This window comes from Grammomys surdaster, unplaced genomic scaffold (assembly GCF_004785775.1).
Source record: "Grammomys surdaster isolate TR1022 unplaced genomic scaffold, NIH_TR_1.0 1164, whole genome shotgun sequence".
NCBI lineage: Eukaryota > Metazoa > Chordata > Mammalia > Rodentia > Muridae > Grammomys > Grammomys surdaster.
In genome coordinates, this window is record NW_021605583.1 from 4,735,959 (window position 1) to 4,754,341 (window position 18,383).

General features: G+C 42.7%; 1 protein-coding gene across 3 annotated transcripts in view; it reads left to right on the forward strand.

Annotated features, from left to right (window-relative positions):
- Window positions 1-18,383, forward strand: part of Rnf214 (ring finger protein 214) — a 46,578-nt gene that overhangs the window by 11,913 nt on the left and 16,282 nt on the right. For all 3 annotated transcript variants that reach the window (XM_028783665.1, XM_028783663.1, XM_028783664.1), the window contains exon 6: window positions 3,566-3,705. In XM_028783665.1, the coding sequence (XP_028639498.1) occupies window positions 3,566-3,705 (140 nt within the window). The remainder of the gene's footprint in view (window positions 1-3,565; window positions 3,706-18,383) is intronic.

An 18,383-nucleotide genomic window follows, 5' to 3' on the forward strand; every position in this document is an offset into this window, starting at 1 on the left:
AGCCTGACCTGGGGATGTAGTCAGTGGAACCACCAGGTAGTCTGCAGGCCTGACCTGGGGATGTAGTCAGTGGTAGAGTGCTTGCCTAGCACTCTCAGCAACCTGGGTTTAATTCCCAGAACCACAAAAGAAAAAGAAAGGAAGGAAGGAAAAGAATCACAACTCAGATAAGTATTATGTGTCTTCTCTGATATGCCCAACATAGATTTAATGACTTGTGTATAGGCAAAAGAGTTGGCACATGCTTTTAATCACAGCACTCTGAAGACAGAGGGAGATGGAGACCTGTGAGTTTGAGCCCAGCCTGGTCAAAATAGCAAGCTCCAGGCCTGGGAGCATAGCTAGGCCTGTGTAGTGAAAAGGTATCGCAGAAAAAAAAATCCACCCCTCAAAAGAAAAGTATGTATGTACGTGTTTATACATGCACACACACTGCTAATGAGTAAAATAACCATCTCTGATCAAACTTCAAATAGTTTCTTTAAAAACAAAGAAAATCAAGGCTGGAGAGATAGCTCAGCTGTTAAGAGCACTGACTGCTCTTCCAAAGGTTCTGAGTTCAGTTCCCCCGCAACCACATGATGGCTCACAACCATCTGTAATGGGATCTGATGCCCTCTTCTGGTGTGTCTGAAGGCAGTTACAGTATTCTCACATATATAAAATAAATAAATCTTCAAAAAAAGGAAAGAAAGTTAGTATTTCTTGGGTTTGGTTTAATTTTGAGACTACAGACTTTGTGTAGCTTAGGCTAGCCTTGAAGTCTAGATCCTCCTGCATAGACCACCATGACAGGATTATCAGATCTTAGTATAAGGAAAGCTGCAGAGACGGCTCAGCTACTTAGACATGATGTTGCTGCCCTTGAAGAGGACCTGAGTTAGGTTCCCAGCACCCTTGTCAGGCGGCTCACAACCTATAACTAACTGCTTGTAATTCAGTCTCAGGGGACCCAGCACTCTCTTCTGGACTCTGAACACATGCGCTCACATGAGCACAGACACATACATATACAGATAACTTTTTCTAAATCTTCAAAAGAACTTAAAATGTTAAAAAAAAAAAAGCATTGAGGACATCTTGTTCAGACTCTTCTTCTATTTTAGTTTAGAGACAAAAAAGATTATTTACTTAAAATATTTTGTTGACTTTTGTTGACTAGTAAACATTTATTTAGTTTCCTGTCTCATGCAAAAATATAGTTTCATTTAGATTAAATCAACATCTAAAAACTGGAAAACGTAAACTAGAAAAGTAAAAACCTCAAATGCAAGAAGCAGCTGTACTAAGTAGTCAGAAGAGTGCCGTCGCGGGTGAGGAGACATGCTGATGAGGGCTGGGAACTATCATGCTCCTTTTGGAAATGTGGGAAGCCTAGCAATTAAAATTGTAAATACATAGGAAGGAATTTGGCCACGCAGTCTTATTGGGAGTTCATTCTACAGATGCAAACTTGTACATGAATGGACATTGAGAATGTTTATTACGTTGTTCCTTAAAAGCTTAAGTGACACATTTCTAAAATTCAACGTTCTAATGCAGAGGCAGGAAGATCAGGAGTTCAAGGTTATCTTCAGCTACATCATGAATATGAGGCTAGCCCGGGTTACAGGCTGTCTCAGCCACCTTTCGATTAGGTTGGAAAAGTAGCTTCTTAGTTTCAGTCAGCCTGATGAACTTTGAACAGAATGGTTAAATAGCCTGGAAATGTCCATATGATTTAGTTATGTCTGTATTGACATAAGGTGGTTATGCTGAATGGAAAAAGAAAAAGATGTAAAATGAATATTAAATGGCCTGACTAGAAATGGAAAAATGGGCCAAGAATATAGCTTAGAAGTAACGTGTGCTTCGTGTGTGGGCCTCTAGCACCACCCAGCCAACTGTGAGCAAACTGTGGAAGCATAACCCAAATCCCTTAGCACAGAGAAAAGGGGTAATTGTCACAGGTGATGAACTTTGTATTGTACAGTCTTATGAGTGTACTCATACATGTATTTATTCTTGTTGTTATGTAGTAAGAGAGCAAATGTCTTAGGGTTACAGTTGCTGTGATGAAACACCATGACCAAAAGCAAGTTGGGGAGGAAAGACTTTATTCAGCTTACACTTTCATGTCGCTGTTCATCATGGGAGGAAGTCAGAACAGGCAGTCAGACAGGGCAGGAGCCTGGAGGCAGGAGCCGCTTACTTTCTTGCCCCACCTGACTGCTCAGCCTGCTCTTTCTGTCTTTCTTCTTTGTTTTTTTTGGAGACAGGGCTTCTCTATATAGCCCTGGCTATCCTGGAATGCACTCTGTAGACTAGGCTGGCCTTGATCCTCCTGCTTCTGCCTCCTGAGTGTTGGGATTAAAGGCGTGTACCACCACCACTAGGTGATCAGTCTGCTTTCTTGTAGCACCTAGGACCACCCGCCCATAGATGGATGGCACCATTTACAATGGGCTGGGCCCTTCCCCACTAATCACTAATCAGGAAAATGCTTTACAGGCCCATCTACAATCTGATATTATGGGTGCAATTTCTTAACTGACGTTCTCTCCTCTCAGATGACTTTAGCTTGTGTCAGGTTGATGTAAAACCATCCAGCACAGCAAACAAACAGAAAATTCTACTTATAATCAAAGCAGAACTATAATAAAACAAGAACATCTCTGTTGGGTGTAGCAAATTCTAGCTTGAAGCAAGAGTTCCTTTCTCAGTATTCTTGGCGGGTGTTTGTTCAGTCTTTTTTGGACCACCAGCAATACAGAGCACAGTGCTACACAAGCCAGGACATTCCACTTTTCAGTCCCATTGTGTGTGTGTGTTCATGTGTATACACACAAGTATGCATGCAGATATGTGTGCATGTATGTGGAGGTCACTCCGTAGGCCCTGTCCACTTTGTGATTTGAGACGGAAGCTCTCATTTGGACCTAGAGCTAGGCCGGCTGTCCAGTAAGCTCCAAGGATCCCTTGGTTCTGCCTTTCTAGGTCCCGGAGTACAAGGGCATGCTACCACACCCAGTTATTTTATGGGGGTTCTAGGAATCAAACTCATCCTTATGTTTTTACGGCAAGTACTTTACTGCCTGAGCTCTCCCCAGTCTCACACCCCAGTTTTTAAAGGTTATTTGATTTTATGTATATGGGTATCTCGCATTTATTTACGTCTGTGCGCCACTTGTATCAAGTGCCCTGGAAGGCCTGAAGAAGGCATCAGATCCCTCGGAACCAGAGACAGTTGTGAGCCGCTGTGTGGGTGTTGGGTATTGAGCCTGGGTCCTCTGGAAAAGTAGTGCTTTTAAATACTGAGCTATCTCTCTAGACCCACATTTTATTTTTCAAAGATGCTTAGACCTATGGAGTTGAAGTCTATGTTCATATGACTTTCCTCAGAGATTTGACTTTTACATCAGTCAATGAAATTGATTCTTTTTTTTAGATTTATTTATTTATTTTATATATATGAATATACTGTAGCTGTCTTTAGACACAACAGAAGAGCATTTGATCTCTCTAAACACTAAAAGCTAACCTTTCTTTCTTTCTTCCTTTGTGTGACTAATTACATGGGATTTAGGAGATACTAAAGGCTATTCAGGATGTGACCATAAAGCGAGAAGAAACCAAGAAGAAGATAGAGAAAGAAAAGAAGGAGTTCTTGCAGAAGGAGCAGGACCTGAAAGCTGAAATCGAGAAGCTTTGTGAGAAGGGCAGAAGGTAAATGCTTCTGTTCACATACGATCCTGTGTGTGTGTCTGTTTGTGTGGAAGCGGCCAGTTCCATTGCTTTTATGTGAGAAAGAAACACTGTCAGAATTCCCCAGTGACTTAGTACTCTCAGTACCCTACATGACACAACAGAGAGTTGGTACCGCTCTGAAATGATAATAATTCGTTAAGGGCTAGGGATACGGTTCAGTGTCCCATCCTGGGTTCAGTGTCCCATCCTGGGTTCAGTGGTCCCATCCTGGGTTCAGTGGTCCCATCCTGGGTTCAGTGTCCCATCCTGGGTTCAGTGGTCCCATCCTGGGTTCAGTGGTCCCATCCTGGTCTCAGGCTTCAGCAGCTCCTTCCCTGGGTTCCAAGTCTCTCTCTCTCTCTGGGTCTGTGTGTGTATGTGTGTGTGGTGTGTGTGTATGTGTGTGTGTGTGTGTGTATGTGTGTGTGTATGTGTGTGTGTATGTGTGTGTGGTGTGTGTGTGTATGTGTGCAAGCGTGCGCCTGTCTGTGTCTGTCTGTCTCTGTGTTCTGGGATTATTACATAGCATTACTGCAGGCCCAGTTTTAGGTATCTCAGGGATCCAAAATAAGGTTGTTATGCACACATAACAAATGTTTTGCTATGAACCTCTCCACAGCCAGATCAAGCTTTCTGGATCAAGATTTCTGTTATTCTAAAACCTGCTTCACTTGCTTTATCTCTCCTGAGGGGCATTATTTTTTCTCTGTAAGCCGAGGTCATGGGAATGTTTTGAATGGTTATGTTTTTCAGAACAGTAGTACACTATTGCCATTTGTGAAAGAATTATCTAGTGATCATGTCCTCTTCCTGATACTGTAACAAGAGCAAAATGGGCCTTGAATTTGGTCACACTCTCAGTTTTCCAAGGTATTTGAAATTACATGCTTGAAAACTCACAGTGGTGAATTCTGTGATAATGTTATTTAAATGCTGCTGATGTTTTTATTTACTGAGAAGAACTTGGATGTTGTAAATATGTATGATGCTAAGTAAAAAGTAAGTAGCACGCTCACTTGCTGATTCATTTCCCAAGTGAGAAACGCGAACTGTGGCACCTCCTCATGCAGAGGGTCTGAGGACAGGAGCTGGTGAACCGTTAGGAGGTGGGTCACACTGGTCACTTTCAAACAGTCTTGCAGAGTCTTCCCAGCAGAGCATTGGCCTTTGTGTTGATAGTGATCACAATAGCTAGCAGCCTACCCATGGCAATGCTGGCTCTGTCACAGTCTTCACAGCTGATTTGGGGACACGGAACATGTGAGATCTTTTTTTTTTTTTTTTAATTGGATATTTTATTTACATTTCAGATGTTATCTCCTTTCCTCACTTCCCCCCCCCCCCACCCCACCAGAAATTCCCTATCCCATTCCCCCTCCTCCTGCTTCTGTGGGGATGTGGCCCCACCCACTCCCACCTCCCCGCCCTCAAATTCCCCCACACTGGGGCGTCCAGCCTTCATGGCACCAAGGATCTCCTCCCACCTATGCCTGAGAAGGCCATCCTCTTCTACATATACAGCTAGAGCCATGGGGCCTTTCCTATGTGCTCCCAGGCTGATGCTTTAGACTCTGGGAGCTCTGGTTGGTTGGTATTGTTGCTCTCCCCATGGGGCTGCAAACCCCTTCAGCTCCTTCAGTCTTCTCTCTCCCTTCTCCATTGGGAACCCCATGATCAGTTCAATGGTTAGCTGTGAGCATCCACCTCTGTATATGTCAGGCTCTGGCAGACCTCTCAGGAGACAGCTATATCAGGCTCCTGTCAGCATGCACTTCCTGACATCCATATCAGCATCAGCCTTTGGGGACTACACAGGAGATGGATACCTAGGTGGAACAGTCTCCAAACGACCCCTCCTTCAGTTTCTGTCCCACACTTTGTTTCCATATTTGTTCTTATGAGTATTTTGTTACTCCTTCTAAGAAGGACCGAAGCACCCACACTTTGGTCTTCCTTCTTCATGAGCTTCATGTGGTCTGTGAGTTGTATCTTGTGTATTGTGAGCTTTTGGGCTAATATCCAATTATCAGTGAGTACATACCATGTGTGTTCTTTTGTGATTGGGTTACCTCACTCAGGATGATTGATATTTTCTAGATCCATCCATTTGATTAAGAACTTCACGAATTCATTGTTTTTAATAGGTGAGTAATACTCCATTGTGTAAATGTACCACATTTTCTGTATCCATTCCTCTGTTGAAGGACATCTGGGTTCTTTCCAGCTTCTGGCTATTATAAATAAGGCTGCTATGAACATAATGGAGCATATGTCCTTGTTATATGTTGGAGCATTTTCTGACTATATGCCCAGGAGTGGTATAGCTGGGTCCTCAGGTAATCCTATGTCCAATAGTCTGAGGAACTGCCAGACTGATTTCCAGAGTGGTTGTACCAGCTTGCAATCCCACCAACAATGGAGAAGTGTTCCTCTTTCTCCACATCCTTGCCTACATCTGCTATCACCTGAGTTTTTGATCTTAGCCATTCTGACTGGTGTGAGGTGGAATCTCAGGGTTGTTTTGATTTGCATTTCCCTGATGACTAAGGATGTTGAACATTTGCTTCTCAGCCATTCGAGTTTCCTCAGTTGAGAATTCTTTGTTTAGCTCTGTACCCTGTTTTTTAATAGGGTTATTTGGTTGTCTGGAGTCTAATTTGGATGTAGGATTGGTAATGATATTTTCCCAATCTGTTGGTTGCCATTTTGTCCTATTGACAGTGTCCTTTGCCTTACAGAAGCTTTGCAATTTTATGAGGTCCCATTTGTCAATTCTTGATCTTAGAGCATAAGCCAGTGGTGTTCTGTTCAGGAACTTTTCCCCTGTGCCCAAGCATTCGAGGTTCTTCCCCACCTTCTCTTCTATTAGTTTCAGTGTATCTGGTTTTATGTGAAGGTCTTTTATCCACTTGAGCTTTGTACAAGGAGATAAGAATGGATCAATTTGCATTCTTCTACAGGCTGACCTCCAGTTGAACCAGCACCATTTGTTGACAGTGCTGTCCTTTTTCTGGGTCTTTAGTTCTATCCCATTGATCCTCCTGCCTGTCTCTGTACCAATACCATGCAGTTTTTTATCACTATTGCTCTGTAGTACAGCTTGAGGTCAGGGATGGTGATTTCTCCAGAAGTTCTTTTATTGCTGAGAATAGTTCTTGCTATCCTGGGGTTGTTTTTTTTTTATTCCAAATGAATTTGCAGATTGCTCTTTTATCTCTATGAAGAATTGAGTTGGAATTTTGATGAGGGTTGCATTGAATCTGTAGATTGCTTTTGGCAAGATGGCCACTTTTACTATATTAATCCTGCCAATCCATGAGCATGGGAGATCTTTCCATCTTCTGAGATCTTCTTCCATTTCTTTCTTCAGAGACTTGAGGTTCTTGTCATACAGATCTTTCACTTGCTTGGTTAGATTCACAACAAGGTATTTTATATTATTTGTGACAATTGTGAAGGGTGTCATTTCCTTAGTTTCTTTCTCAGCCTGTTCATCCTTCAAGTAGAGGAAGGCTACTGATTTCTTTGAATTAATTTTATAACCAGCCACTTTGCTGAAGTTGTTTATCAGGTTTAGGAGTTCTCTGGTGGAAGTTTTGGGGTCACTTAAGTATACTGTCATATCATCTGCAAATAATGATATTTTGACTTCTTGCTTTCTTATTTTTATCCCTTTGACTTCCTTTTGTTGTCTAATTGCTCTGGCTAGGACTTGCAGTACTATATTGAATAGGTAGGGAGAGGGTTGGCAGCCTTGTCTAGTCCCTGATTTTAGTGAGATTGCTTCAAGCTTCTCTCCATTTAGTTTGATGTTGGCTACTGGCTTGCTGTATATTGCTTTTACTATATTTAGGTATGGACCTTGAATTCCTGATCTTTCCAAGACTTTTTTTGTTTGTTTGTTTTTAATTGGGTTTTTCAAGACAGGGTTTCTCTGTATAGCCTGGCTGTCCTGGAACTCACTGTGTAAACCAGGCTGGCCTTGAACACAAAAATCCACCTGCCTCTGCCTCCCAAGTGCTGGGATTAAAGGCATGCACCACCACTGCCCAGCTCTTTACAGGATTTTTACCATGAAGGGATGTTGAATTTTGTCAAATGCTTTCTCAGCATCTAGTGAGATGATCATGTGGTTTTTTTCTTTGAGTTTGTGTATATAGTGGATTACATTGATGGATTTCCGAATATTGAACCATTCCTGTGTTCCTGGGATGAAGCCTACTTGATCATGATGGATGATTGTTTTGATGTGTTCTTGGATTCGGTGTGAAAGAATTTTATTGAGTATTTTTGCATCGATGTTCATAAGGGAGATTGGTCTGAAGTTTTCTTTCTTTGTTGGGTCTTTGTGGTTTAGATATGAGCATAATTGTGGCTTCATAGAACGAATTGGGTAGCGTTCCTTCTGTTTCTATTTTGTAGAATAGTTTGAAGGTCTGATAGAATTCTGCACTAAACCCATCTGGTCCTGGGCTTTTTTTGGTAGGGAGACTTAATGACTGCTGCTATTTCCTTAGGGGTTATGGGACTGTTTAGATGGTTTATCTGGGCCTGATTTAACTTTGGTACCTGGTATCTGTCAAGAAAATTGTCCATTTCATCCAGATTTTTCAGTTTTGTCAAGTATAGGCTTTTGTAGTAAGATCTGATGATTTTTTGAATTTCTTCAGTTTCTGTTGTTATGTCTCCCTTTTCAGTTCTGATTTTATTAATTTGGATAATGTCTCTGTGCCCTCTGGTTAGATTGGCTAAGGGTTTATCTATCTTGTTGATTTTCTCAAAGAACCAGCTCCTGGTTTTGTTGAGTCTTTGTATAGTTCTTTTTGTTTCTACTCGGTTGACTTCAGCCCTGAGTTTGATTATTACCTGCCATCTACTCCTCTTGGGTGTATTTGCTTCTTTTTGTTCTAGAGCTTTCAGGTGTGCTGTCAAGTTGCTAGTGTATGCTCTCTCCAGTTTCTTTTTGTAGGCACTTAGAGCTTTGAGTTTTCTTCTTAGTACTGCTTTTATTGTGTCCCATAAGTTTTGGTATGATGAGTCTTCATTTTCCCATAAGTTTTGGTGTGACGAGCCTTCATTTTCATTAAATTCTAAGAAGTCTTTCATTTTCTTCTTTATTTCTTCCTTGACCAAGTCATCATTGAGTAGAGCGTTGTTGAATTTCCACATGTATGAGGGCTTTCCAATGTTTTGTTATTATTGAAGACCAGCCTTAGTCTGTGGTGATCTGATAGGATGCAAGGGATTATTTCATTCTTTTTGTATCTGTTAAGGCCTGTTTTGTGACCAATTATATAGTCTGTTTTGGAGAAGGTACCATGAGGTGCTGAGAAAAAGATGTATTCTTTTGTTTTAGGATGAAATGGTCTATAGATATCTGTTAAATCCATTTGGTTCATAACTTCTGTTAATTTCAATGTGTCTCTGTTTAGTTTCTGTTTCCATGATCTGTCCATTGCTGAGAGTGGAGTGTTGAAATCCCCCACTATTATTGTATGAGGTGCAATGTGTGTTTTGAGCTTTATTAAGGTTTCTTTTATGAAAGTGGGTACCCTTGCATTTGGAGCATAGATGTTCAGAATTGAGAGTTCATCTTGGTAGATTTTTCCTTTGAGGAGTATGAAGTGTCCTTCCTTATCTTTTTTGTTAACTTTTGGTTGAAAGTCAATTTTATTTGATATTAGAATGGCTACTCCAGCTTGTTTCTTGGGATCATTTGCTTGGAAAATTGTTTTCCATTCTTTTACTCTGAGGTAGTATCTGTCTTTGTCACTGAGGTGTGTTTCTTGTATGCAACAAAATTCTGGATCCTGTTTACGTATCCAGTCTGTTAGTCTATGTCTTTTTATTGGGGGATTGAGTCCATTGATGTTAAGAGATACTAAGGAAAAATGATTGTTGCTTCCTGTTATTTTTGTTATTAGAGGTGGCATTATGTTTGTGTAGCTGTCTTCTTTTGGGTTTGTTGGAAGATTAGTTTCTTGCTTTTTTAGGTTGTAGTTTCCCTCCTTGAGTTGGAGTTTTTCCATCTATTATCCTTTGTAGAGCTGGATTTGTGGAAAGATACTGTGTAAATTTGGTTTTGTCATGGAATATCTTGGTTTCTCCATCTGTAGTGATTGAGAGTTTTGCTTGGTATAGTTGTCTGGGCTGGCATTTGTGTTCTCTTAGGGTCTGTATGATGTCAGCCAGGATCTTCTGGCTTTTATAGTCTCTGGTGAGAAGTCTGGTGTAATTCTTACAGGTCTGCCTTTATATGTTACTTGACCTTTTTCTCTTACTGCTTTTAATATTTTTTCTTTGTTTTGTGCATTGGATGTTTGGATTATGTGACAGAGGAATATTTTTCTGGTCTAGTATATTTGGAGTTTTGTTCATGGGCATCTCTTTCTTTAGGTTAGGAAAGTTTTCCTCTATAATTTTGTTGAAGATATTTACTGGCCCTTTAAATTGGGAATCTTCACTCTCATCTATACTTGTTATCCTTAGGTTTGGTCTTCTCATTGTGTCCTGAGAAGTGATTTTTAAATCTGAATCCTGCTTTTCTGGTGTGATGGGGTGTCCAGGACTTGCTATGGTGGGACAACTGGGTTCTGATGATGCCAGGTAACTTTGGTTTCTGTTGCTTATGTTCTTGCGCTTGCCTTTCGCCATCTGGTTATCTCTAGTGCTACCTGCACTCACTATCTCTGACTGGAGCCTGTCTTTTCAGTTATCTTCTTGTGTCAGAACTCCTCAGAGTCTAGCTGTATCTGTGATCCTGTAATCCTGAGCTCCTGGGTGGAAGAGCTCCTGGGACTCAGGCTACCACTGAGATCCTGAAATCCTGCTGCTCTGAGTGCAGGGGTTCCTCTAGGATGGGTCAGGATATGTATCTTCATGGGAGCAGACCAGCTAGGTGTTTGCCCCAGCCAAAAGAACCAAGCACAGGGTGGAGGGGGAGTGGTATTCCAGAGGGTTTGGGTGGGTGATGGGTCCTGAGTGCCTCAGGCTCCCAGTTGCAGCTCTGGGACATAAGGTTGTGGGGGAGGGCTCTTGCCGGCTGCTCTGAGTGCAGTGGTTCCTATAGGATGGTTCAGGATACGGTGTCTTCATGGGAGCAGACCAGCTAGGTTGCATGTGAGATCTTTTTTTTTTTTTTTTGGTTTGGTTTGGTTTTTCGAAACAGGGTTTCTCTGTGTAGCCCTGGCTGTCCTGGAACTCACTCTGTAGACCAGGCTGGCCTCGGACTCAGAAATCCGCCTGCCTCTGCCTCCCAAGTGCTGGGATTAAAGGTGTGCGCCACCACCACCCGGCATACATGTGAGATCTTAAAGGGCTATAGTTTTGGTCTATAGTTGGTTCATAATTTTGTCTAAGCCTTGATTTCCCTTTGCTGTGTATTCTCTATTCTTTTTAAAAATATTTCTGTCTTTTTAAAAAAAGATATTATATATGTATATGTGTGTGGCTGTCTTTTCAGACACGCCAGATGAGGGCAGCAGATCCCGTTACAGATGGCTGTGAGCCACCATGTGGTTGCTGGGAATTGAACTCAGGACCTTTGGAAGAGCAGTCAGTGCTCTTAACCGCTGAGCCACCTCTCCAGCCCCTATTCTCCATTCTTTAAGCACCTCTAACTTCCTATTCTTCTCTCTGATTGAATAGCTACGAGTAATAATTAATGTTAACAGCTTTACTGGAGACTCAGTTTGTTTAAAGTAGGCTTTCCATATGTTGCCAAGGCTAACCTGGATCTTACTATCTTTCTGTCCTCCTTACTACTTGCTTGGATTACAGTCTTGTTATGTTGGCCTCCAATTCCCTGTGCAGCAGAGACTGACCTTCCATACTTGTCCTTCTGCTTGTCCTAGGTCCTTGATTACAAGCATGCTCCGTCACGTCTTGCCCAGATTTTGTTTTAATCTTGGTGCATGTGTATGTGTGAGAGTGAGTGTGGCTCTCAGAGGACAATGTCAGGTGTGTGTACACTATGGTGCCCAGCTTTTATGTGCGTTCTGGACATTTAAACTCAGATTGTCTGGCTTGTGTGGAACGTCTCCCTAGGCCCAGGCCCCAGAACTGCTAATTAGTTAGATGCTAACCGTAATTAGTTAGTGTTGTTGCTGCTGCTGTCTTAAGGTGCGGAAGCTAGGACCTGTCATTTCTTGTGTGTGAAGTGAGCACTCTGTAGGCTGGTTGTGGCTGGTCGTGTCCACAGCCTTTTTCTTGCTTGAGTTCTCTAAACTTTTCCTTTTCTATTTACTAGTGCGCTACATATATTTTAAATATCTTTCTTTCTTGAGAGATGGGTTCACTGCGTAGTCCTAGTTTGCCAAAAGCTTTTAGTGAGTGTTTTTCTTAAGGATTCTTGTCCATGATATAGGGAGCAGGAGTGGGATGTCTTTTTTGTTTGTTTTGTTTTTTTGGGTTTTTTTGGTTTTTTCGAGACAGGGTTTCTCTGTGGGGATGTCTTGATATAAAGTAAAAGTGGCAAAAATTGTAAGACTGGTGACTTTATGTGGTCTGAAATTTCAAAGAAGTTGAAGTGATGACCATAGGTTTAGGGAGGAATCAGCTGGCAACAAGTGGGAAAAACTTTGCAGGGAGGCGGCCAGCAGACAAGGGGGACAGTGACGGAGGTGTGTGGTGTAGTGGAGGAATGAAGCCGATGGAAGTCATTGCCTTAGTAGGGTTTGTATTCCTGCACAAACACCATGACCAAGAAGCAAGCTGGGGAGGAAAGGGTTTATTCAGCTTGCACTTCCACATTGCTGTTCATCACCAAAGGAAGTCAGGACTGGAACTCAAGCAGGTCAGGAAGTAGGAGCTGATGCAGAGCCCATGGAGGGGTGCTGCTTACTGACTTGCTTCCCCTGGCTTGCTCAGCTTGCTTTCTTATAGAACCCAGGACCACCAGCCTAGGGATGGCACCACCCACAAGGGGCCCTCCCGCCCTTGCTCACTAATTGAGAAAATGCCTTCCAGCTGGATCTCATGGAGGCATTCCCTCAAGGGAGGCTCCTTTCTCTGTGATAACTCCAGCTTGTGTCAAGTTGACACACAGAACCAGCCAGTGCAGTCATCATCACGTTTGGGATTTTCTGTATAGAGAAAGGTTTTTAGGGAGGAGGGGCTAGCAGACCATGGGATTTCATTTTCTTTTTTTTTTTTTTTTTTTTTTTTTTTTTTTTTTTTAATTTTTATTTATTTATTATATGTATGTACACTGTAGCTATCTTCAGACACCCCACAAGAGGGCACCAGATATCATTACAGATGGTTGTGAGCCACCATGTGGTTGCTGGGATTTGAACTCATGACCTCTGGAAGAGCAGTCAGTGCTCTTAACCACTGAGCCATCTCACCAGCCCCCGGGATTTCATTTTCGATAGATCACGTAGGAGGCGGGAACGGGTTCGGGTGGAGTAGATGACGAGGCAGGAGCTGCACTACCTGGTTAATTGGAGTAAGAGGAGCTGGAGGGAGAAACATGGTTTCAGAGGGTTGGGAAAAATCATGCTGTCATGTTAAATGTTTGCCATGAGGACCAGGAAGGGTGATTAATACCACACAACAAGTACTTAAAAACACTTGTTGCCCTTGCAGAGGACCAGGTTTACTTCCCAGCACCCACATTGTGGTTCCCAGCCATCTGTCACTCCAGTTCTAGGCAATCTGATGCTCTCTCTTGACCCTCAGTGTGTACCAGACAGCCACATGGTGCACATACATTCATGCAGGCCAAACACTTCTACACATTACATAAAATAAGTAAGTCTTAAGAAAATCTTTTTAGGTTTTCCATGATAAAAATACTGCTGGTATGTGTGTGTTGCATGTGCACATGTGTAATGTGTACATACATGCACGGGAAGAGGCCAGAGGTGGTTTCAGGTGTTCCCTCCACTGCTTCCTCACCTTACTATTTATGGTTATTTATGTGTCTGCATGTGTGTCTGTGTACCATGTGTGTGCCTGGTGTCCAAGGAGGCCAACAAAGGGCATCAGATTCCCTAGGACTACAATTACAGATGGCTGTGAGCTGTCTTGTAGGTTCTTGGGTGGGAGGGGTCAAACTCAGGACCTCTGGAAGAGCAGCCAGTGCTCTTAACTGTTGAGCCATCCTTCCAGCCTCTTCTACCTTTTATTTATCTGTTTGTTTGTTTATTTGTTTATTGAAACAATGTCTTTCACTGGACCTAGGGCTTACAAATTGGCCTGACCATTTGGCCAACAAGCAAAGTGTATCCTTCTCTGCCTCCCAGCACTGGGACTCCAGGCTGATGTGTGGGTGTTGGACTCTGGAAGCATTCCCCTGTCTCACTCTCTATGGCATGTTTTCTACCCTTTGACCTTCATTCAGCCTCTCTTTCCATCGTTTTGTAGCCAGTGTGTAATAGGGTCTATTTTTATCGATTCTGACAAGCTGTATTTTAATTGGAGGTCTGGTCCATTTATAGTTGATATAACAGATACAGTTTTATTTAAAAGTGTACTTCTATAGAACTGTATAAATGAAAATTAACTGAATATTGTTTAGAATTCTATTTTAATTTGATCTCTCTGTGCCAAAATATACATTTTTCTAATTCATTGGCAACATGTCATAAAGTAAAACTAGGTGTCATTGATTACTGTGTCAGAAAGACATAGTTTTCTCGGATAAAGTTGGCAAGATTTTTATGTACTCCTTTTCCCTAGAGTAGGGCAGTTGTGGGGCTCTCCTCAGTTTTTTGTCCTTTGCTCAGTCATCTGATACCTGGTGCCCAGCATTAGGAAACATCATCTCATAGAATTCCTCTAGTTTTTCAGTTCTTTAAACCAGAGCTTAAAATCTAATCCCTGGTAGCCCAGCACAGGCAGAGGAAAATTTCAGATATAATCATACAGGTTAAGAGCAGTTTTCTGAAATACCCATGCCAGCACACACACAGAGGAAGCTGAGCTGGGGGACAGGGCAGGCTGAGTGCTCATGTCTTTCTCTGAAGGGTTAAAATGGCCAGAAAGGAGGCAGAGTCAGAAAGTGAGGAGCCCCGTGCAGCCCTCATCCCTGTGATCTCAGCACTGGGGAGCTGGAGGCAGGAGAACCAGGAGTTAGTCAAGGGCATCCGTGTGGTATATCCTGTTTGAATCAGCCTGGATTACACCAGACTGTCTCAAAAAAAACCCAAATACAACAGTAAAGCAAAACCCAAACAAAGCCGAGCATCTTGTGAAAGGTAGCGGGTGAGGGCCCAGCCAGATGCTCTAAGTGAGTGAAGCTGCTGGCGGTGAGAAGAAGACTACAGAGCGATGCGAAGACACTTAGGGTCAGGACCTTTTGTATTCTTCTTCTTTTGGACACAGTCTTATATAGCCCAGGCTGGCCTTGAACTTAGTATGTAGAGACTGGCATTCCAGGCATATGTCACTATGCCCTTGGCCTTTATATATGAGTAGTTAACAAGGACTCTAGATAACATTTGTTTGTTTCTATTTTGTCTATCAATAGTCACTTGAGCCAGAAATTTAGGCAAAAATATATTTATGTGATTTATGTTAAAATAACATAATACTTATATGTTAACATAAATAGTATGTTTTTTTCATGCAAATTGCTTTACAGATTAAATTGGTTTATTTAGAAAAATAACATTGTTTAGATGCTTATACATCTCTTTAGTAAAAAAAACTTAAGTTTTTGTAAATTTAATTGATTCCAAGTGTTTTTGTTGAAATCTGGAGAAAACTGTAGTACACAGGTAAGCTAGAAGACCAAGAGGTATTTTAATGGCTTCTACATTCGACTTCAGGTCTTTGATACATAAAGCTTGTCACCTGGGCACTTTGTTAAAAGTTAGCTAGGAAGTGGAACTGAATCTGATAATTGTTTTGAATTGCTCTGTCCAATGTTAAAATTTGTTAGGGGGTGGGGATTGGGGTGGGGTGGTGGTGAAGTATGTGTGTGAATGACCCCTTAAGCTGTATTCCCAGCCTGGTTTTGTTATTTTGAGACAAGGTCTCTCTGTTGACAAGGCTGGCTTTACTCTGTAGCCCAGGCAAAGTTAAACTTTGAGATGTCCAGATGTAGCCTCCAGAGTAGCTGCAGTCGCAGCCCTGTGCACAAGGCCTGCTGGTCCTCCAGAGTAGCTGCGGTCACAGCCCTGTGTACAAGGCCCGCTGGTTTGCCTTCTTGCTGTTTTGTTTAGTTTGCTTTGTGAAAGTCTCACTTTGAAGTCCCTCCTGACTTGGAGCTTGCTGTGTAGACCAGGCTGGCCTCAAACTGTGGCCTTCCTTCTGCCTCTGCCTCCAGAGTGCTAGGGTCTAGGTATGTCTTACCACAATGCCTTAAAACTTGAGTGGATCTCTTACCTACTTAGTCAAGGGTTAACTTTTTTTCTGTACTTTTTTTTTAGGGTTAATAAATTAAATTCCCAGATCAATAGGAAGAAAACACAGTTTATTTGTATGTGCAATATGTATATACAGGAGAGAACTACTGGGACTAGTAACTTAAAGAGTTAGAATCTTCTTAGGCGAAGGTAAGAGGAGAGAAAAATGCTTTTAGGGAAAATGTGTGTGTGTGTGTGTGTGTGTGTGTGTGTGTGTGAGAGAGAGAGAGAGAGAGAGAGAGAGAGAGAGAGAGAGAGAGAGAGAGAATATGAATGCGCTCAGATGTCATCAGCAGGAAGACCATCCACCTCCTTTAAGAGAGGGTCTCTTTGGCCTGGAGTTCACCATTTAGGCTAGACTGGCTGGCTAGTGAGCCCCAGGGATCTGTTGCCTTCCTGACCTAGGCTAGGAGTCCAAGTGTCTACTCCAACGATTTTCTATCCTGGACTCATTTTATAGACCAGACTGGCCTTGAATACCTACCTCTGCCTCCCGATCAGGATTTTTGTGTCAGTTCTTCTGATTAAAGTCAGGAGGAGTTTGAGCTTTCTCTGAGGGTGCTTTCCAGCTGAGTCAGCCCCTATTCCAGACATGATTCCCTAGAGAGGGCCGAGGACAAGCACTTAGAGGGTGGTTCGTGGAGATACAAATTAGCCTTCAGTAGATGAGAATGTCTGTGGGAAGGGGAGGTGGTTTAGTCTGTAACATGCAAGAACATGAGGATCTGGGTTGAGATTTTCAGCAACTACTAAAAGCCAGGGATGGCAGCACACATCTGTAACCCAGCGTTGGGGGATGGGGTCAATGAGGCAAGAAGATCCTGTAGCTCATTGGCCAGCAGCTCATTGGCCTGCCAATCTAGCAGAGTGTTAAGCTCCAGATCTATGAGAGATCCTGTCTGAAAAACTCAAGACAGAGGACTGGGGAGGTGGTCAGTGTCTCCTGGGCAAACACAAGACGGAAGTTTGTATCGCCAGCACTCCCGTGAAAAGCCTGGCTTGGTAACACTGGGGGGGCAGAGAAATCTGTAACATCCCCCAACTCCACACTGGGGGTAGGGCAGAGAAATCTGTAACATCCCCCAACTCCACACTGGGGGTAGGGCAGAGAAATCTGTAACATCCCCCAACCCCACACTGGGGGAGCAGAGAAATCTGTAACATCCCCCAACCCCACACTGGGGGAGCAGAGAAATCTGTGACATCCCCCCAGCCCCACACTGGGGGCGGGACAGAGAGAGAGGCAGACCCCTGGAGTTTGCCAGCTAGATGGCCTAGCTAATGTTTGAGCTGTAGATTCGGTAGAGAGACCCTGTTTCAAAAACTGATAGAGAGAAAAGAAGAGGAAGGCACTGCCCTCTCTCTCTGGCCTCCACATGTACTGGATGGGCCATTAGCTCTTCTACAGAAGAGGCTTGTTATCTTCCTTCTGGGAGGAGACCCACCGTGAGCAGTTTAGGAAGTTTTGCTCTCTACAGGTTGCTGCTTTGGCTCTAGGAAGGGAAATTTCAAGAGCTTCTCCCCCACCTTGCAGCTATGGAATCTCAGTGTCTCTTAAAATAATCTTTATATCCATTGAATGGGCCCATAGTTGGTTTGATAACACAGTACATAATTTATTAAATTTTGCCCCAACCTTTTATAGATCTTCCAAGTGTTGATAAGAGTTTTTAATACAAAAATGTAAAATCTCGAGCTAGAATGATAGTTCAGCAGTTAAGACTGCTTGTTGCTCTGCAGAGGACCCAGATTCAATTCCCAGCATCCACATAGAGTGGTTCATGACTGCTTGTAGCGCCAGCTCCCAGGCCTCTGTGGCCATCTTCATACGTGTGACATACATACACATAAATAAAGAGAAAACTTAAAGAACAAGCAGACACTTCACCAGAAAATAAAATGGCTAAAATCAGAATACAGAAGCTTACGTTCTATTAATTAGTCACAGGAGTGGGGATGCTGTCACATGCTATGTATTCTCAGGAAAATCCAGTGTCAGTTCATCAAAAAATGAAAATGAAAAAAGTAGATACTTTTTAGATGTCTGTTGTGTCTTGTTCATCTATCCCTCCCTCCCCCTTTCTTATTTTTGGATTTTCGAGGCAGAGTTTCTCTATGTAGCCCTGGCTGTCCTGGAACTCATTCTGTAGACCAGGCTGGCCTCGAACTGGAGATCTGCCTGCCTCTGCCTCCCCAGCTTTAATCCCAGCGCTGGGATTAAAGGTGTGCTCTACCACCACCTGGCTTACTTGATGCTTGCCTCTCTCTCTCTCTCTCTCTCTCTCTCTCTCTCTCTCTCTCTCT